The sequence below is a fragment of the Prionailurus bengalensis genome, chromosome A1 (genome assembly GCF_016509475.1).
Source record: "Prionailurus bengalensis isolate Pbe53 chromosome A1, Fcat_Pben_1.1_paternal_pri, whole genome shotgun sequence".
NCBI lineage: Eukaryota > Metazoa > Chordata > Mammalia > Carnivora > Felidae > Prionailurus > Prionailurus bengalensis.
This window is the reverse complement of record NC_057343.1, coordinates 129,166,102-129,188,464: the sequence shown is the minus strand read 5'-3', so window position 1 is coordinate 129,188,464 and position 22,363 is coordinate 129,166,102. Positions and strand designations below refer to the sequence as shown.

The window sequence follows — 22,363 nt, the reverse complement described above, 5'->3', positions numbered from 1 at the left end:
GGTTCTTCAAAAAATTAAAAATAGAGCTACCCTATGACCCAGCAATAGCACTGCTAGGAATTTACCCAAGGGACACAGGAGTGCTGATGCATAGGGGCACTTGTACCCCAATGTTGATAGCAGCACTTTCAACAATAGCCAAATTATGGAAAGAACTAAATGTCCATCAACTGATGAATGGATAAAGAAGTTGTGGTTTATATATACAATGGAATACTACTTGGCAACGAGAAACAAGGAAATCTGGCCATTTGTAGCAACATGGGTGGAACTGGAGAGTATTATGCTAAGTGAAATAAGTCAGGCAGAGAAACACAGATACCATATGTTTTCACTCTTATGTGTATCCTGAGAAACTTAAGACCATGGGGGAGGGGAAGGGGAAAAAAGAAAGTTGTAGAGGGGGAAGGAGACAAACCATAAGAGACTCTTAAATACTGAGAACAAACCGAGGGTTGATGGGGGGTGGGGGAGAGGGGAAAGTGGGTGATGGGCATTGAGGAGGGCACCTGTTGGGGATGAGCACTGGGTGTTTATGGAAACCAATTTGACAATAAATTTTATATATATAAATAAAAAGAATGAACAGAAAAATAAATAAAATGACGTGATAACCTAGATCTTTAAGGACTTTTAAAATTCTAAATGCTTATGATTCCAAATATTCAGTAGTTTTCCCACGTGTTTGTCATTCTAATGCAATATAACATGATTCATTTCCTCCCTAACTTGGCATTCTCTGGAGAGATAGAGTATACATATATGAAAAAGATAAGTAGCAGAAAGACGGTGTTATTTAATTAATTAACCAAAATGAACCAGAACAAGTAATAAATTAGAGGTGTTACACTGTTAGCCCTTGGATTGACACATCTGTTTTGTCTCACTGGCATAGTGTTTTTAGTGATAAAAATGTTTTCATCTCGTTTTTTTTTTTTTTCCCCAATTTTGGGTATTTTGGGAAGATAATACTTTAATGTAGTTCAAAATTTATAAAGTATAATAGAGTATTTGCAATGAAAAAATCTCCATTCCACCTCTCTCCTCCAGCTACCCAGTTCCTTTCCCCAGAGGCTCCTAATAATTCTGAGCTTTGACGCAGTGTCTTAAGAAATTGTGAACCTGAAAGTCTTTAGTTGGGGCAAACCCACTGCACTTGATATTCTTGCCACCATTCCCTTCCATTATACTGCACTGTATCATGGTGATGTTGTCTGCCTGGCCACTGCAGGATTTGTGTTTGTGACCCACTTGCTGTGGGAGTGTTTTGAGATCTCATGGAGCAGGAGGTGGAGGACTTCAACCTGCGTCCCAAGAATGTGGTGGGATCTGGTTAATGAGAAGAGAGAGGGTATTTCAGGTGACAAGGATAGCAAGACTGAGGCTATTGTTCAGAAATGTCTAAGTGGGCTTTCCTAGGAGAGGAGAGAGGAGAATGGCCTGACTGGAGAAGTTTAAGGTCAGGAAGTCATAGGGATAAATTTGGTGCAGTTACTTAAATATGTGGTTGTGGAGCAGACTTTAACTTTTAAAATTTATTTTTAATCAAAGTATAGTTGACATATAGTATTATGTTAGTTTCAGGTGTATGACGTAGTGATGAACAGTTATATATATTACAAAGTGCTTACCACGATTAGTATAGTTATTCTCCATCACCATACAGAGTTATTACAATATTATTGATTATATTTCTTCTGTACTTTTTATTCATGACTTATTTACTTTATAACAAGAATTTTGTACCTCTTAATCTCTTTTGCCTGTTTTACCAATTTCTCTCCCCGCTCCCCTCCAGCAAACACCAGTTTGTTCTTTGTCTTTATGAGTCTGTTTTTGTTGTTGTTATTGTTCATTTGTTTTGTTTTTAGATTCCATGTGTAAGTGAAATCATATGGTATTTGTCTTTCTCGGTCTGATTTATTTCACTTAGCATAATACTCCTTGGGTCCACCTATGTTGTTGTGAATGACAAGATTTCATTCTTTTTTGTAGCTGGAAATCCATCCTTCCTTCCTTCCTTCCTTCCTTCCTTCCTTCCTTCCTTCCTTCCTTCCTTTCTCTTTCATCTTCTTTATCCATTTGTCAGTTGATGGACACTTGGGCTCCTTCCATATCTTGGCCATCGTAAATACTTCTGCAATAAACATAGAGGTGCATATATCTTTTTAAATTAGTGTTTTTGTTTTCTTCAGGTGAATACCCTAATATGGAATTACTGGGTCATATGGTATTTCTTTTGAATTTTTTGAGATACCTTCATGTGGATTTCCACAGTGGCTGCACCAGCTTACATTTCCACCAACACTGCACAAGGGCTCCCTTTTCTCCACATCTTCCCAACCCTTGCTGTTTCTTTTTGATTCTAGCCATTCTGACTGGTGTGAGGTGGTATCTCATGGTTTTGATTTACATTTCTCTGGTGATTAGTGATGTTGAGCATCTTTCCATGTGTCTTTTGGACACTGGTTATGTCTTTGGGAAAATGTCTCTTCAAGTCCTTTGCCCATTTTTAGTTGGATTATTTGGGTTTTTTGCTATTGAGTTGTAGTTCTTTATATATTTTGGGTATTAACCCCCAATCAGATGCATCATTTGCAAATATCTGCCCCTACTTAGTGGGTGGCCTGTTTGTTCTGTTGATGGTTTCCTTTGTTGTGCAAAAGCTTTTCAGTTTGATGTAGTCTCAAAAGTTTTTTTTTTTTTTTTTTGTTTCCCTTGCCTGAGGAGGCATAAATATGTTGCTAAGGGCAATATCTAGGAAATTACTGCCTATGTTTTCTTTTGGGATTTTTATGGTTTCAGGTCTCACATTGAGGACTTTAATCCATTTTGAGTTTATTTTTGTGTATGGTGTAAGAAAGTGGTTCAGTTTCATTCTTTTTACATGTAGCTGTTCAGTTTTCCCAGCACTGTTAATTGAAAAGACCACCTTTTCCCCCATTGTATGTTCTTGCCTCCTCTGTTGTCTATTAGTTGACCCTATAGGCTTGGGTTTATTCTGTCCTCTTCTTTTCATCTACGTGTCTATTTTCATGCTAGTACCATACTGTTTTGATTACTATAACTTTGCAGTATAGTTTGAAATCTGGGTTTGTGATACTTCCAGCTTTGTTCTTCTTTCTCTAGATTGCTTTGATTCTTCAGAGTGTTTGACTCTTCAGAATGGTGATACAGAATTTAGGATTAGTTGTTCTATCTAGTCCTGTGAAAATTATCATTGGAATTTTAATAGAGATTGCATTAAACCTGTAGATTGCTTTGGATAGTATCAACCTTTAAAAAATTTTTATTTTAGGGGCGCCTCGGTTGGTCAGGCGGTTAAGCGTCTGACTTCAGCTCCGGTCATGATCTCACAGTTCATGAGTTTGAGCCCCACATCAGGCTCCGTGCTGACAGCTCAGGGCCTGGAGCCTGCTTCTGATTCTGTGTCTCCCTCCCCTCAGCTCCTCCCCTGCTGACACTCTGTCTCTCTCTCAAAAATAAATAAAGATTAAAAAAAAAAATTAAAAAAAATTTTTTTTAAGTTTATTTATTTATTTTCAGAGAAACAGAGACAGCTTGAGTAGGGAAGGGGCAGAGAGAGAGAGAGAGAATTCCAAGCAGGCTCTCCATTGCCAGTTCAGAGCCTGATGTGTGGTGCTCAAACTCATGAAACCATAAGATCATGACCTGAGCTGAAACTGAGAGTTGGACGCTTAACTGACTGAGCCACCCAGGTGCCTCTCAACATTTTAACCATATTACCTTCCAATCCATGAGCATGATGCATCTTTTCATTTGTTTCTGTTGTCTTCAATTTCTTTCATCAGTTTCTTAGAGTTTTTAGAGTGCATCTTTTACCCCCTTGGTTAGATTTATTTCTAGGTATTTTATTCTTTTTGGTTTTTGGCTGTTTTGAGGTTTATTTATAATATCCTAAATATATAGCAGTCTGTATTAAGTCTATGGTCACTTAAGTTTGAGCACATTCTAAAAACCGACACTTATATTCTCCCACCTGTGTATTTTTTTCATTTCAGAATTGCCTTATACTTATTGGCCTTTTCTACTTAAAGAAATTCCTTTAACATTTCTTGTAAGGCTGCTTTAATGGTGATAAACTCCTTTAACTTTTGTTTGTCTAGGAAATTCTTTATCTTTCCTTCAATTTTGAATGATGTCCTTATTGGGCTGAGTAACTTGGTTATAGGTGTTTTCCTTTCAGCTCTTTGAATATATTATGCCACTCCTGTGTGGCCTACACAGTTTCTGCCGAAAAATCAATTGACAGCCTTAGGGAGTTTCTGTTGTTTATAACCACAGCTGACCCTTGAACAACACAGGGTTTGACTGCATGGGTCTACTTATACGTGGATGTTTTGCAGTACAGTATTATAAATGTATTTTTTCTTTATGATTTTCTCAGTAACATTTTCTTTTCTCTAGCTTACTTTATTGTAGGAATATAGTATATGACATATAATACACAAAATATATGTTAATTGACTGTTTATATTCATCGGCAAGGCTCTGGTCACTGGTAGGCTATTCGTAGTTAAGTTTTGGGAGAGTCAGAGTTAGACTTGGGTTTGGGGTGCATGAGGGCAGTGAGTGGGGTGTCATTGCTCCTAACCCCCACATTGTTTAAGGGCTTCATTGTTATTTTTCTGTTGCTCCTGTTAAGATTCTCTTTTTATTTTTAATTTTGGGCATTTTAATTATTAGGTATCTTATTGGGACCTGGATGGACATTTCTTTCCCCAGGTTAGGGAACTTTTCTTCAAATAAGTTTCTGTGACTTTCTGTCTGTCTTCTTCTGGGACCCTTATAATGTGAATGTTAGTATGCTTGTTGTACCAGAGGTCCCTTAATGTGATGTGGTCCCAGAGGTCCCTTAACCTATTATCATCAGTTTTTAAAATTCTGTTTTCTTTTTGCTCTTCAACTTGGGTGTTCTCTCTTACCCCATGTTCCAGAATGCGGATTCGTTCATCTGCATCCTTTAATCTGCTCTTAATTCCCTCCAGTGTGTTTTTTTATTTCAGTTATTGCGTTCTTCAGCTCTGGTGGTTCTTTTTTATATTTTATCACTTTGTTGAAGTTCTCACTAAGTTCAACCACTCTTCTCTCCAGTCTGGTGAACATCTTTATGAGCATTACTTTGAACTCTTTATCAGGTAGATTGCTTATCACTGTTGTATTTAGTTCTTTTTCAGAGGTTTTGTTAATTCGTTTGGAGTATATTCTTCTGTCTCCTCATATACACTTTGTGTATATGTTTCTGTGAATGAGGTGGTTTGGGCTGGCTGTGTGCAGCCGGAGCTGGAGTGGGGTGGAGGACCCTGCAGAGGGGACATGCTGGTGGGATGGCTGGAGCTAGAGGAGGCATGGGCCGGGAGGTTTCCCAGAGTGGACCATGCGGTAGCCCTTGTTGGGCTGGGTGGAGCTGGGACAGGTGTGGGTGGGGTGGCCACCTTGGCAGCATGGCTGGAGCTGGTGTGGGCCAGGGACCCTGCGCTTGCTGAGGCAGCAGGCTGGCTAGAGTGCCTTGGCCCTGCCCCCCTCTGTGCTGTCAAGATAGGGGAGGAACAAAAACAGGACCCTCCAACCTTCGAGAGAGTTTCAGCAGTTCCCGCACTGTTCCGTGGGTGCTCTAGGGTTAGTAAATGGGATTCCTCCATTCAAAGTCTAGTTGCCCTTGAAACTGCTATTTTTTGCTGTGCCCCAGGTTGTGCAAATCTGTTGAGGGCCCTCTGTTGCTATCCCTTCCTTCTGCAGTTTATAGTGTGGGGGGGTGGTGGTCTCATCATCACCTTGTCTCTGTCTCTCCTGCCCATTCTCTGTGTGGTCCCTCTATCCTTGGGTGTGCAGAAGCTGTTCACTGACCCTCAGTTCTTTAGGAGTAATTGCTGTACATGTAGGTGTAGATTCCATTTGTCTCTGGGATGAGGTGAGTTCGGGGTCTTCCCATGCTGCCATCTTGGATCTCTCCCTTCACCCCTTTGCATTTAGAATCTTTACTGATGTTTAACATTTTCTTTTACTGAGGTCTGGAGTCTAACTCTTACCTTTGTCAAGGCACCTGTCAATCTGTAAGTCCTTGCAGTTCTTCAAATACATCTGCGGTTAGTGAACATCTAAATCTTTAGGATTTGTTCCTGTATAAAGTCTCTGGGAGCTTAGACCCTTTGGAGCTGGATGAGTATCTCAGAGTCTCTGTACCCACTCCTCCCATAAAAGTCAAGAATGAATGTCCAGGTTTCCATGTCATAGTTGTGGGGATACTGATAAAAAACATATACTGGACATTTCACCTTTTTTGCTGCCAAACATTTTAAGCTCCTTTTCTGTTTTGTGAGATTCCCTGTTTTTGTGAGCCTTGGAGGGAGGGAGAGCCCTGTCTTCCTTGTAGAAGCCGAGGTAGGTGAGATTCTCCGTCTTTCAGCAGTTAGGGTTCAGGGACCTGTCCTGCCCTTGGAGGTTGATACACTCCTACCTACGACTTTGAATGTCAAGTGAGAGATGTGAAGGGGAAGGGACAGCATAGAATTTCTTGTGACAGCAGTGGTGGCCTGCAGGAGCAAGGGCAGAGCACATAGAGGCAAAGGCATGCAGAGGCCATGGTGTCAGCCGTCGCTCTCACACTAGACTGTCCCTTGTGGTTCCTGCTCTGTGTGCTGCTGTGGCTTCCTTTCTCCCTAGCACGTTTTTTTCCCCCTTTCTGATGCTAGTTCTCCAGCTCTCCCTCCTATTGATTTTGTAACCTACTTGGATATTTTCAATTTTTTTGTGTCTGGTTAAATTAGTCAGAATCGGTTTTTGCAACCAACAATTCAAACTGATACAACAGGCAGTGCCTGTTGAAGGAGCAAAACTGGGGAATTGTTTTGGGCAGAGGAAACAGTGCCATGATTATGGTGTGTATATAGACTGCCCAAAAGGTAAGCAGCAGTGCAGTCTGCCCCAAGCTGTGGGGATGGATTCCACCTGAGGACCCTGGCAGTCCCTGAGGTGCAGGAGCAGAATCCGCTAAAAATAAGCCGTAAGCTGATCTTTGCCCTGGGGCAGACAGTTCTATACCAGGCTCAGCTCATCCTGAGGTTACATTATGGCTGCCCTCTTTGGATGTAAAATGTGCCAGGGAAAGTAGGTGTGTTAAACAGAGTATTGAATAGACTGTCTTGACTCATGAAAAGCATCTACTGGTTACTGATAAACTTTTGTGGCATCCTTTTTTTTAGGCTTTTTGGTGATTACCTCAGGTTAATTTCGAACCTATGTTTTATCTTTCTACCCTGGCCATTCATGTGTGGTCATATTCCTGTGTTTCATGTTTTGTGTCATGTTTCTTTTTCCCTTCACTTTGTATTTGTTTCACCCACTTGGTCTTTAATTCTTTTTTCCTTTAATCATTACCCAAGTTTCTTTCCTATGAATTCATGATGCCTAGTGATTATAATTAATAGAGAATGGAGTTTCATAAGTAGAGAATCCAGAAAAATCAGTGAACATAACCCACTGAACGCTCCCCTTAGAGGAAGAGAAAGGTATTTTGGCCAAAGAAGGTAGATTGAACAGTTCTTTTTTTTTAAACTTTTTTTTAAATGTTTATTTATTTTTGAGAGAGAGAGAGATAGAGAGTGAGCAGGGGAGGGAGAGGGGGAGGGAGAGAGAAAGGGAGACAGAATCGCAAGCAGGCTTCATGCCATCAGCACAGAGCCCGATGTGGGGCTTGAACCCATGAACCATGAGATCATGACTGGAGCCGAAATGAAGAGTTGGATGCTTAGCCAACTGAGCCACCCAGGCGCCCCAGGAGTAGTTCTTAAATACTCTGACCTCAAAACAAAATGATCCCATGGGGATCCATCAGTTTTTCTCAGTTAACCCCAGACCAGAAGTTTCTGAGAAGAGTGGGAACTTGCCTTGAGGTGCAGGCTGTAAGAGTGGACTTGTGAGGGCTGTGGAAGGGTGGGGCAGGCTACTCTCTGAATTTGATAAGCCTGCAAACTAGCAGTGGGAGAGGCCTGACAGGTGTTTTATGGGAGTGTCAGAAAGCATAGTCTGTTTCACCGTTTTTGTTTTTTAATGTTTATTTATTTTGAGAGTTCATGTGCAAGCTGCTGAGCAAGCAGGCTCTTCACTGTCAGTACAGAGCCTGACATGGGGTTTGAACCATGAACTGTGAGATCAAGACCTGAGCTGGAGTCAGATGCTCAACCGACTGAGCCACCCAGGTGCCCCTGTTTCAGTGTTTTTATGCAGCTGGTGTCCAGTCAGCATTTCACCACTTGCAAAATACTTCTGGGTTCTTTTTGGTGTTGGTCCTTGTTTGTTACGGTCCTTGTTAGTTAGATCGTCAAGTGTGCTGCTTGTTGCTGTCCTCTTTTTGCTTCCCTTTCTCTTCTCAGGCATCTAGGAATACCTACTTTATGCCAGGCACAGTGCTAAACACTTTGGATGCATGACCCATGCTTCAAAGAGTTCCATTTTAGTTAGGAAGACAGATAAATCTGAATTCATTATCACAGATGCCATGATTAGGGTGTGTTATAGGAGGACTGAGGAATCAACTCTGCTTGTGTATGTCAGAGAATATTTTGCCCAGAAGTGATGCTTGGGTTCAGTCTTGATGAGTCCGTGGGTGTTTCCAGGCAAGGGAGAGGGTCAATCAGGGTGGAGGGAATTGCTTATAAAAGTGGTCATCACAAGTGAGCTTGAAGGATATAAGAACGTGGAGGGTGTTATTAGGAAGGGTGTGGTGGAAGATAAGGCTGTGAAAGAATTTGCTGTTATCTGTGTCCCCCACACCTAACACAATGCCTAGTATTCATTGAGAAAGAAGTTCAAAGGTTAATAAGGTCCCTTTAAACTGAGAAGTTAAGCAATAATCACTCCACCTGTTCCTGAGTCAGAGTGGCTCAGTCTTTTCCCACATCAAGTGAGCTGCAGTTAAGTATAATTGTGAAGTCAGTAATGGAAGGACTGTAACAAACACACTGGAGTGAGACAGGCCTGAGTCTGTTAGTTCAAGTCTCTGAGAAGAGAAGGAGATGCCACGATGGGGCTAGATGTGAAAGGAAATTAACGCTAGTATTTGGGGCCTGTCTGGAATGGTTGAAGGGGGAAGGGAGCAAGGGGCTGGGACTCTGATGCAGGTCTGATCTCTGGGAAAGCAGAGGGGAAAGAATTGGGCAGGAAGGACCTAAGATGATAGGGTGCAGTTCTGAGAAAGTCTTGGCCAGGTTGATGGGGAGTCCTTGGACAATAGTTGCTTTCTAGAGGAGTCCTATGTCTTCTGGTGGAATTGGCCCAGCTCCAATACCCACTGTGTACTCACTGATGTGCTGGAAGCATCGTGGCAAAGCCTGAAAGGCACAGCGGTTAGAGCCTGGGGACTGTCTTGGAGGCTGTTGGCCTCTTGAAGGAAGGTAGGGACCGTGCACCTCCATGGCTGGCATAGTCAATCACTTGTGCTGCACACATCTGCTTCTCTTTGCGTGGGCATGGGACTTTCCTCCTGAGAAGACATGCAGGAGATGGAAATTACTGAGAAGAATATATCCCTTGTTGCCACAGCTGGTCTTAGGGCTACAGCTGGTCCTCATCCTCTTTCTTCTCCTCTTGCCACTGTAAAGTTCCTCACCCTCAGCTATCACCTTGACAAGCTTTGGGTGTGTTACCTCATAGTGTGACCCTAAAGTTCATTCCTCAAAGTGTCTGGACCTTTGACAACCATACACTTCTCAGGTTGATGTTTCTGTCCATACCCATGTACAGTTACAGTGGGACAAGGAAGTACCAACAGGTGCCATAGGTGTTCTTTTTTTGTTCTTTTTTTTTTTTTTCAATATATGAAATTTATTGTCAAATTGGTTTCCATACAACAAGGTGTTCTTGCCCCCACAGGTGAAGAGCAGCCCACCCTCCTCCTGCTGGTCAGGATCAGTTACCCCTACCATGACAGCAGCCCCTCTTCTTGCCTCTGCTCCTTGCCGCAAGGAGTCTAAAGTGTACTTAGTATGTCTCCTGGCAGGAATACTTGTTTCTCTTTTGGGAACAGGACCTCTAACTGCAGAACCAAGAGTTGTGGGGATGGGTCACTGGGAGGGATGGTCAATAGGGCTCTTCTTACTTCTACTCCTTGATCCTGGGCCGTACTCTTGCGGATATGGGACATAACATCATATAAAGTCCTGTGACTTAATTTATATATTGTTCCACTGTCCTGTATGTCCAGCTTGTCTCCAGTACAACAGTCTTGATTACTGCAGACATATAATAACTCTCAAAATCAGTTAATGTAAGTCCTCCAACTTTGTTATTTTTCAAAATTATTTTGACTATTCTAGTTCTTTTGCTTGTCCACATAAATTTTAGACTCTCCTTGTGCATTTCTATAAAAATTTTGTCAAAATTTTTAATGATATTGTATGGACTCTATAGATCAATTTGGAGGATTTGACAAATTAACAAAATTGAACCCTCCAAATCATGAACATAGCATAGCTCTCAGTTCATTTAGGTCTTTAATTTCTCAGCCGTGCTTTGTTGCTGTGCATGTACTGATGCTGGACAAGTTTTGTTAGATTTAGATCTAAGTAGTTCATGTTTTTTGCTGCTATTGTAAATAGTGGTGATTTTCTTTGTAGATCTCACACATTTCTTTAAGTTATATTTTATATATTTTCTTCTGTTGTAAATGGAATTCATTTTCTAAATAGTTATTGCTAATAAGTAAGAGTGTCTTTCAGACCAGATCACATTTCTCCCTTCCTTAAAAAAAACTTATTTGATCCTTTACTCATAATGGAATCTTTATTCATATGGAATAAGGAATGATTTCTGATCTCAGAGGTCATGGCTTCCTTAGTTTGGCAACTGTTTTTTCCAGCTTCATCTTTTATTCTCATTCTCTCAGTTACTTTATGTTTCTGATACACCTTTAAGCAGTTTTTGTGAAATATAGTCATTTACGGTTTTTCAGCATTTACACAATACTGTACTATATACCACTACTGGTCCTGAACAATACATTGAATGGGTACAGAGCACATTGGAGCCCAGCAAATTGCTACCGGTTTGCCTAATGCATGGGTTTCTTGGAAACCACAGTCTCAGAGAGGTCAGCTCCTATAATCACTTTCTGCCTGGCTTTTCTTGTACAGAGGCTTAGGTGACTAAGGCAAAGAGGCAAGCTGGCAAAAGCTGTAGATGCTGCAAATTTCTGCTGATGCTAAAGAAACAATTTTAGCATATGTAATGGGAAGAACTTTGTTAGTGCATTGTGTCATTTATGACTCAAATTTATTAAGATTTATAAACTATGTTCTCCTTGCAGTTTAGATGCCCTAGAATATTTTAATTGATTGATTAGTTAATAAATTCTAATTTAAGTAAATTTGTCAAAATATATTAAGTTCTGGGATAGTTTATTACTATTCATTTTATTTTTAGCGAGACAGATGCATGAGCTGGGGAGTGAGGCAGAAGGAGAGAGGGAGAGAGGGAGAGGGGGAGGGGGTGAGGGAGAGAGAGAGAGAGAGAGAGAAAGAGAATCTGAAGCAGGCTCTATGCTCAGCACAGAACACGATGCCAGGCTTGATACCATGACTCTGGAATCATGACCTGAACCAAAATCAAGAGTTGGATGCTCAACCAACTGAGCCACCTAGGCACCCCGGAATGGTTTATTTTTAACTGCTTTTTTTCCAACCAAAAATTTGGCAATACAGGTAAGACCTGGATTGTTGTTGCGTTGGATGATTAGCTGGTGCTGATTCCTTTTCTGGTCTCATTTTATTCAGTGTACAACTAGATCATTTCTAAGAGACTCTAATTTTGGAAGCCATGATCATAATGGTAGAATTAAATTTAGAATTTTAAAAGCAAAGACCAATATAACCCACTGGAGGGAGCTCTGCTCTTTTTAAATGTTGTCAGTTGTATTTAAAATATATGCCATAGGTGAGTGTATAAACTATCTGAATGATTTATATAAGAATAGTAAACACCTGTTCACTGACAATTTGCATTTTCTTCTGCAAGAGATCATCACTCTTGCCTTATGTGTTAATCATTTCTTTGCTTCTCTCTATTGTTTTAACACTTATCCTTGGATCATTTTGGCTCCTGAAATATTTTTCTCTGCTTTGAAATTTATTTAACAGATATCAAACAGTATGTATTCTTTTCTGACTTTTAGTTCTCATGATTTTTGAGATTCATCCATGTTGGTGTATTTAATTATAGTTAAGGAATTTTCTCAGCTACTTTATATTTTATCAGTATACCACAATCCATTATCTCTTCCTTTTCCAATGAGATTTGGGTTGCTTCCAGTTTTTTGCTTTTATAAGCAGTGCTGCCATGAACATTTATGGACTTGTCTCCTTTTGTACATGTGTAAGAGTTTCTTTAGGCTACCCAGAGTTACATAGAATGAAATTAGTTTAGAAGATACTGCATATTTGTTCACCTTTACTAGGTAATGCCAACATAGCATAGGGGATATGCTAAGTTTTATCCAGTAGTAGAAAACATTTGATATTGACTGACTTGATCTTTTGCCAATCTGGTAAGTATGAAATGCTGTCTTGTTGTGATATTATTTGATTATCGATGGATCAAGTGTCTTTTATATGTTTATCATCATTCCTGGTTCCACATCTGAAAATGCCTGGTTCATGTGTTTGCCCTTTTTCTATAGGATTTTTTTTCTTATATGTTTTTAGGAGTTAAAAAAAAGTATATTCTGGATATTAATCCTTTTTGTCAATTATTTGGATTGATATAATTTTTTTCAATTATTTGGATTGCAAAGATCTCCTTTTTTTCATTTTATTGTGTCTTGATAAGCAGAACTTTTTTTATTTTAATGTAAGTGAATGTGTCAATCTTTTTTTTAATAGTTTATGTTGTTTTAAAGTTTTTAAAATATTTATTTATTTTTGAGACAGAGATGGGGGTGGTGGCGAGCACAAACAGGGGAGGGGCAGAGGGAATGGGAGACAGAATCTGAGGTAGGCTCTAGGCTCTGAGCTGTCAGCACAGAGCCCAACATGGGACTCGACCTCACGAGCCATGAGATCATGACCTGAGCTCAAGTCAGGTGCTCAACCGACTAAATCACCCAGGCGCCCCATTTACTTTATGGTTTTTGTATCTTGCTTAACAAGAGTCCTTTTATTACTGAAAGTCAGAGAGATATTTTCTTATATTATATTCTAAATTTTAAGGTTTTTACCGATGATTTTTATTCATGGTGTGAATTTGGGATTGTTCTGGTATTCTCATTCTGAGAAACAACCTATCTCAAACATTAGTGGCTTTAAGCATTTTATTTTGCTCATAATTTTGTGTCAAGAATTGAGAAAGAGCACATCATCTGGCAGTTTGCCCATTACCCATAAAGCATCAGTTGGGCTGCACAATTCACTTCCAAGATGACTTATTTCTCTGCTCAGAGTTGTGGTTGGTGCCTTTGTGCTTCTTGGCCCCTCTCTCTTTTCACATGAGGTTTGATCGTATCGGGCATTTTCACATGGGTTATACTTTTCATGACATGATGTTGTTAGGGTGGTCACTATTCTTATATGGTGGCTGGCTTCCAAGAGGTTATGTCCCAAGAATGAGCATCCCAAGAGCAAGTATTTACAATAGGCTAAAAGAGGAAACTGCCAGCTAGGTAAGGTCTATTCCTGGAATCAGCAAAGTGTCACTTCTGCCATGTTCTATTTGTCAAAGCAGCCATAGGGCCTGTTCACATTCAAAGAGGTAGAGAAATCATCTCATCCTGTTGAATATTTGACCTCATCAAAGTTACACTGAGGAAGAGTCACACTGGAGAAGAGTCACATTGGGGAAGGATGGGCAATACTGTTGTGGCCATTCTTGCAAAATACACTTTGGCCACAATGGCATTCATTGGCAAACTGCATTCATCCTCTGCATCATGACTCTCTAAATTTGTCCCATTATGGCATCACATAAAACAGTGTTAGTCTATAGCACTTCTAAAATGCAGTTGAACATCTGTCTGCCATTCCTTGATTAGCGCCCAGTTCTGCTTCCTGTGAGTGATGGTACATGGTTCCTGGCTCTTCCCCCTAGAGTCTTGTCTCTGCACACTTAGTCATTTTTCCTTTTCCATAAAGAATGGCTCATGTTTGCAGTGAAATAACTTTCTGATAAACTTCCTGCTTACAGAAGCTTGAGACTCTTGACTGGTTTTTTTGCATTTTGAACTGTTCACTTTTTAGTCCAAGTGGATGGTGATTCTGCTAGTATTAGTGTCTTAAAAGTGCTGTGGCTTTTCTGTGAATTTTATTTTGATTTATTCCATTAGACAAAAGTCACACAAGTGTCTTTGAAACAGGCTCTTTTCTCCCTGGGCTACTTATAAGTCTGCCATGATACAACACCTTCAAGATTCTTAAACTCTAACTTTAACCAAGATGATCTGTAAGGTACTGCCTTAAATCTTTTTAAGGTTATAGTAAAAGTATTTTATAGCCACGCATGCAACTACCCAAGAACCATGTCTTACTAGAAACATCTTGAATTTGATATTGGTTGTAAGGCCATTTTACTTTGAGAACCTTTTGTTGAGAGAGACTGGGGATGAGAAATAGTTTTGTTTATGAATCAAGTCATAGCTCTTTTATGTTTCCTTTAAATTCTGCTTAAAATTTGAAGTGGTCATTCTCTAGTTTATCTTTGTCCATCCATACCTGGTTATCAAAACTGAAAGAGACTGGTTGGCACTTTCAACATTCATCTTGGAAAATTCCTTATCCAAATCCACCTTTCATATTTTCCATGTCACTGCAGGGGACAATTTTGACTGGAATTGTTGCCACTAGGCAACATGGGTCTTTCCTATACCTCCAACCTCAGCCTTCTCACGGCCCTTCCACGTTCCTGTAACAAGTCTCCCTGAGGCTCTTCAGAGGTCCACTGACTGCCTGTTCTGATATAAATAAATTTCTTTTCAGCTTATCTGTTGTTGTGTAACAAAACTATGCCCAAACACAGTGGCTTAAGACAGTTGTTGCTTTTACATAATTTTGTGAGGAGTTTGGGAAGTCTTAGCTGGACATTGGCTGGGACTGCTGAGCCTGGAAAATGCACCTCCATGGTGACCTCTGCATGCACAAGTCTGGAACTGCCATATACTTGACCTCAAGTTTCTTTCCATGCAGTGTCTCATCTTCTAGGACCTCTTTTTGATGCTTACGTGCCTCGCAGTATTCTGGTCTCAGAGTACTCCCCCTTCTTTACATGATGACTAGTCTATAAGAGGGAGCTTGGCAAGAAGAGTGGAAGCTCTTAGAGGCAGGAAGGGCATTCCAGGCCATTTTAAGGCTAATGCCCAGAACTGGCACCCCCCCCCTTTTTTTTCACACTTGAAGTATAAAATTTATTTCTTAATGATCTGAAGCAAATACAGGCTGTAGAACTGGCACCCTCTTACTCTTGCCATCCTAGTTACTAAAGCCCTTGGAGGGAGTCTCACCCAGAACCAAAAGAGTAGAGAAACACACTCTGCTGCCTCTTGATAGAGTGGTGGCAAGATCACTTGCAGAGAAGCATGTGGGAGGGAAGTGCCTTTGTAAAACATCTTTGGAGGTGCAGTCTACAGCAGGGGTGCAATTTCACGTTTCCCATGTGTGAAACTCTTGGACCAGAACTCTTTATTGAACAGTCCATACATTCTCACTGATCTGTAATGTCTGGTCTGCCATAAACCAGGTTTCTAAATAAATGTGTATGTTTGTTTTAGATTATCTGTCTGGGCCCATGATTTTCCACTGGGGGCCATTTTGCTGGGGACAGTGTCTGGAAATATTTTTGGTTGTCACACTTGGGAGGGTGTGCTACTAGCATCTAGTGGGTGGAGGCCAGGGATGCTGCTAAACAACCTATGGAACACAGGATAGCTCTCCACCACAAAATTATCCAGCCCCAAATGTCAATAATGCTGAGGCTGAGAATCCATAGTCTATGCCATCAGTATAGCCCTACCATATTATCTTAATTAGCCTTGATAGCTGGTAGGGTAAGTCTCCTCGCTTTGTTTTTCTTCTTTAAGAATGTCTTGATTGTTTTTGGCCTCTTGCATTTCCATGTAAACTTAGAATCAGTTTATCATATTTCATAAAAAACTTTATGTTCTAATTAGAATTTCTCTGTAAGTGTATATCTTCATGAGGAATATTTACATTGCCATTTTGCTGTTGAATATTGATATTGAATCTTATTTACCAATATGATACATCTATCAATTTACTTCATTAATGTTTTTCAATAAAGTTTTGTGATGTCCTTATTAAAGGGCTTACAAATCTTTTGTGCAAGATGGTTTGTTTGCATGGCCAGTTAGTTGTGAGTCTTTTAATAAGTTGCTTTCCTCTTTTGGGCCTTGATTTCCATAAGTAAAGAACGTGACAGTTGGATTAGATCATCTGTGACTGCCTTTGAAGCCTGAGAAGACATGATTAAAGTGTTAGAATTAAATGGAAAACTTTCAATACACACAATAAAAACAGTCCACGAGAGGGAGCTCTTCTGCATTTCATCTCTGGCCAGGTGGCTGCAAAGACACCACATCTGTTATTGATCTTCCCAGGGCATCTTCTCAGGGCAAAGGCAGAAAGTGACTCCCTGGTATCTCTTCAATCACAGTTCTCCACTTAGGAACTGCTGCTGTGGGTTTTGGAAGCTATTACTTGTTTCAGGGTGTGGGAATACAAGAAACGCATTTTGAACCCAGGAGGAAATTTATGGATCATCCAATTTAATCCCTTTGTTTGACAAATGAATAAACTTAGAGACACTGTTATTTTCCAGAGGACACAAAGACTGTTCCGGAGAGAACTAGGGCTGGAGCACAGGTCAAGTTATCACACTTTAGTTGACAGAGTTGGGGAATAAGCAGTGGGTGTTAGTGGTGGGGTGGGAGTAGCGATGGTGTTTAAATTTTTTTTAATGTTTTTTTTTGAGAGAGAGGATGTGTGAGAGAGAGAGAGTGGGGGGAGGAGCAGAGAGAGAGAGAGGAGAGTATCCAAAGTGGGCTCTGAACTGACAGCAGAGAGCCTGATGTGGAGCTTGAATGAATTGTGAGGTCATGACCTGACCTGAAGTCAGACACCTAACCGACTGAGCCATCCAGGCACCCCGGGATGGTGTTTAATTTTTAAAGAACTGAGAAATGGGTGATCTCCGAATTCCCTGGAGACAATTTGCTACACCACATGTGTTTTTGAATGTGAGAGTGTTTGTGTGTACCTGAGTGTGTGCCTACGTGCTGTATGTTGGCAGTAGGACTTGTGTTATGATTGTTGGCTTCTTAGAAATAAGCTGGCTTAAGTAAAAGCCAGCCTTTACTTAAGGAGTAGGGGCAACTGTGTGGCTCAAGCAGTTAAGTGTCCAACTTTGGCTCGGGTCATGATCTCACTGTTCGTGGGTTTAAGCCATGCATCTGGCTTTGTGCTGACAGCTAAGAGCCTGGAGCCTGCTTCGGATTCTGTGTCCTTCTCTGTCTGCTTCTACCCTGCTTGCACTCTGTCTTTCTCTCTCTCAAAAATAAATAAAACATTAAAAAAAAGAAGTAGAGTGACTTTTATGGGCTTTAAAGATTTAATTTATATTTTGGAATTGTTTGAAAATACCTGTCTTTTAACTTGATTAAAAAATTTAAGCTTTCAGTTTATTTATCTTTGATTTAATGATTTCATTTTTTTCTCATTGACTTTTCAAATAAAGCAAAGTCATTGCATATTTTTTTCAGAGAAGATGAAACTTATCTTCGTTAGCCATCACTTTTTTTTAAATGTTTATTTATTTATTTTTTTTGAGAGAGAGCGTGCAAGTGGGGCATTGAGAGGGGGAGACACAGAATCCGAAGCAGGCTCCAGGCTCTGAGCTGTTAGCACAGAGCCAGACTCAGGGCTCAAACCCAGGACTACAAGATTATGACCTGAGCCAAAGTTGGACGCTTAACCAACTGAGTCACCCAGGTGCCTCTAGCCATCCCTTTCAAGTCTATTGTGACTATTTTTGAAATGTTGCTTCATAGTGCTTATTACTTGTGATTCTTCTGATTCACTGCAATACAAACTCTTTTGGTAAACTATAGGCATTTGAAAACTATTTCTGTCTTCATTTGCCTTAGGAATAAGATCTTTCTAGTTTATTTGGATTATTTTTCCTACCGGTATCATGGATAAGATTTTAAACCTTTATTTTGGCTTAAATAAATGAAAAGTAAACTACCTACTGACTTCCATGTCAACATGAAGAACTAGAGATCTTGTGTTACCTTTTCAATGTCCTGCAGCCTGTCTTTTTCTAACAAACTAACAAGAATAGTTACTCTGAGAAAAATATATATTTAGTTACCTTTCTATTGTTGTTTATCGGGTATGGCCTAGACTGATTTAAGGAGGGTTAGCGTATTTAGGTTTCTCTGTGTTGGTCCAAGGAGTGATGTTGCCAGTGACTTGGCGGTATGGGGACAGAGGAGGGGATCAAAAGGCAGAAGGACACTGGGCAGCTTTCACCTCCTCCAGGACTGAGGCTTCCATCTCACTGTGAAGTGTTCCATATTCAAGGGAAAGAGGATTGATTCATCTTCTTTTGAAATAGTTATAAAAATGAACATTAGGGTAAAAGATTCTTGTGCTGATATGATCTTCCTCAGCAAGTAGCGCTGAACATTCATTGGTCCATATTTTCTTTTGCATACGTACCACCTAGACATTTCAGAGAGTTGTGAGGTACTAAGGATTTCCAGCTGGGTGAAAGAACTGGCTTGCTCCAGCAGTCCATTAAGAACATCTTTATTCGTGAAAATCATTTGATAAGAGAACAAATTTTATTTATTTATTTAATAATGTGTCACAGGTTTGATTCCTGTTTTCATAAATGTTTTCTAGTAGACATAATGAATGAATTTTGAAAAAAATCGTATGTTGGGCATAGTGAGCCATGTGTAATAATTTGAGCATTCATACTCTGATTGATAGTGAGAATTCCATTATCTGAAGTTTGGAATTATTACATAAATTATCAAGGACAGAAGAAATGGGGGCTATTGTTAAAATATCTGTGTCTCCCACTGACTGAAATAATAGAGATTTCCTTCTTGGTTTTTAGGTTTCCTCCTTCCTCACCCCTGAAACCATATCCAAAGAAGCCTACATACCAAAAAGATGCTATAAAATTTCCAGAATGGAATGACCCCCCACCAGGGACTTCACAAGAGAACATCCCAGTGAGGCCACTTGTGATGGTAAGTGTGTTACTAAAAGAGTGGGTGGGATGGTCGGGGCGGAGTGGGGCGATGGTGGTGGCGGTGGCTGGGGCGGGTCTAGCAGCTACCAGAAATAGGATATGATCTGTGAACCACCAGCCTTAGTCTTTTTTCTACTGGTCCCTTAGGAACAATGGTCTGAAAGTACTTTAAAATATCTTAGGTGTCAGTAGCTGAGAGAACAGTGACAAGGAAAGATTAGCTGTTGAACTCTTGCCTGTTGAGGCTTTGGCATATATATGGTACCTATTTTCATATGTTCAGAACAAGTAGGTTTATGTGACAACTTCCTTATAATCTCATTCTCTTGTGTTCTAGAATTTACTCTTTTGCCTCTTTGTCTCCTGGATTTTGTTCTATTACTAGTTGAGAATGAGAAGGTTAGGATGTGAAGTATTGTGGAATGACCCCTGACACTATAGATGATCAAAGGTAGATTCTGTTAGTTTTGGAAAACCTAAGCTTATTGTTGAATAATCTAATTTTTTTGGTATCCTTTTTCATTAAAATATTCCCAGTAGAAAACTACCATGATTGAGACGATGCTAAAAGATAAAATACAAAGAAAAACTTTTATATGGCAGTTTTTAAGAATTGTACTCACACCAGTGTTTTAAGTTAGTCTAGTCCAATAGGACTAGATGTCCAGTTCATACGTTTGTTTGCGAAGATGGGATGTAAACATTTTTAGGCGATGTAATTAAAAGAAAAAACACTTATTTTTTAAAGAGATTGTATTTTCAGTTTGAAGAGAATAGCTAAGAAGCTTAGGCTTTATTAAAGATAATTCTAGAAAGAGAGTGGCACCAGTAACAGAAATAAGGACTCCTTTAAGGACTTGCAGGTTTGTCAGTCAGGATGGTGATGAATTTGGTTTTAAATATGATTGGTGATAAACCTGGCTTATCTTAAATGGAAGTGTCTCATAGGCAGATGGAGATAATGATCCTGGAACTTAAAGGCAGGATCATATTTGGAAGTCATTAATTAATTTATTTACTCAACAAAGATAATATTGAATCAGCGTCTACTGTGTGCCATGAATTGTGCTAGGCTCCACAGACACAGTAATATGTGATACAGTTTTTACTCTAAAAAGGCTCATAGTCTAGTGAAGCATACAGTACCAAAATAGATAATTAGAAAACAGAGTCAAGTGACTTAGGGTATTTGAGGACTTTTAATTAATTCCTAATAAGGAGTACTTAATTGAGGTCTAGTTGATAGTTTCTGTCCCAGAGAAAATTAGAATATAAGTTCCATGAGATCAGGTACATTTTTTTCTTTTAACATTTGCATTTAAACATCTGATATGACCCCATTGGCAGAGTGGCTATTCAACAGACATTTTTTTTCATTATAAGGTCTTCAGTGCTGTTTATACAAAGGAGATAAAATCCCGTAAATTAATATGTATGTCATTCGTAATAACTACTTTCCTTTTCTATTCCACTTGGTTCTATGAAGTTGGAATATTCCTGGTATCAGCTGCAGAAGACCAAATGCTCATTAGCATACTTTAATGCCCTAGTGACAATGACTTCTGTCTTTTCTTGTCATTTTCTAATTTTTCAGGAGCCCTGAAGTGGTAGACCAATGTTCTAGATTCATCAACCATTTTAGCCCAAAGCTTATCCTTTCCCAGGTCATTTGTACCTGTATTTGTTTTGATGCTTTTGTCTCGCCTTCTCTTTCTTATACATCCCCCTTAATTCAAATGGTAGAGGTTTGAGCTCCCTGCTCATTGTAATTCCAGCAAAGCTTAGGCTGCTACCTCTTGAGCATGGTTCACAGGAAGAATGGCAGAGCAGGATCTGTGTCCCCGCTTGGGCCTTGGTGTAGGTTTTAGAATGATGAGGTTATTAATGTCAATAAAGAAATGTCATCTTTCTTAAAAAGAACTTCAACTCATCATTTATTTCTATTTTACTTTCCCTGTTTCTATCTTTGCTTCCTCTTTGCTCGGTGGTTTTTTTGTTTTATCCTGTCTTTTCTCTTGCCTAGCCACTTACACAGTTAAAACATAAAATAGTAAAATGAAACCGTTGTGTTTGCTGAGGGGCAGAATAGTATGGAAAGTAAGATTGTGCACTCTGGAGCAAGTCGACCGGGTTTGGATCTTGGCTCCTCCATTTACTATTTATTTGGACTTGTTTCTCTGTTTTAGTCATTGTGTTTGTGTCTCAGTTTTCTTATTGGTGAAACTGAGATGATAATAGTACCCTCTGAGATAGGCTTGTTGTGAGAATCAGGTGAGTTCATATCTATACAATGCTTAGAATGGTGTCTGGCCCACAGGTAGTCAGTAACTTAACTGCTATTGCTGTAATTCACTTATTCAATAGAATTGTTTTCAGGCAGAGATGAAAAAAAAAATCACCCATGATATCATCCAGAGAGAATTAATATTAACATTTTTCTTCTGTATTCTTTTTTCTGTGCACATTTTTACCTCCAAAAGAAGATCATGTTGAGTTTTTTGTGGCCTGTGTTCTTCACTTACAACAATGTTTTGCTTCTTTTTTCATGTTATTATTTAAAAAAAAAAAATTTTTTTTTAATGTTTATTTATTTTTGAGACAGAGAGAGACAGAGCATGAATGGGAGAGGGTCAGTGAGAGAGGGAGACACAGAATCCAAAGCAGCCTCCAGGCTCCGAGTTGTCAGCACAGAGCCCGACGCGGGGCTCAAACTCACAAACCACGAGATCATGAGCTGAGTTGAAGTTGGACACTCAACTGACTGAGCCACCCAGACGCCCCATCATGTTATTATTTTTAAGTTTATTTATTTTGAGAGAGAGAGAGAACAAGTGTACAAGCAGGGAAGGGACAGAGAGAGAAGGAGAGAGAGAGAGAGAGACAGAGAGACAGAGAGACAGAGAGAGACAGAGACAGAGAGAGAGAAAGAGAAGAGAAGAGAGAGAATCCCATGCAGATTTTATACTGTCAGAACAGAGCCCGATGAGGGGCTTGGACTCATGAATCGTGAGATCATGACCTGAGCCAAAATTATGAGTAAGATGTTTAACCAACTGAGTTACCCAGTTACCCCCTTTTTTCATGT

General features: G+C 39.8%; 1 protein-coding gene across 2 annotated transcripts in view; it reads left to right on the top strand.

Moving 5' to 3' along the window:
- DEPDC1B (DEP domain containing 1B) overlaps positions 1-22,363 on the top strand; it is an 84,609-nt gene that overhangs the window by 16,374 nt on the left and 45,872 nt on the right. For both annotated transcript variants that reach the window (XM_043590869.1, XM_043590879.1), the window contains one exon: positions 19,141-19,276. In XM_043590869.1, the coding sequence (XP_043446804.1) occupies positions 19,141-19,276 (136 nt within the window). The remainder of the gene's footprint in view (positions 1-19,140; positions 19,277-22,363) is intronic.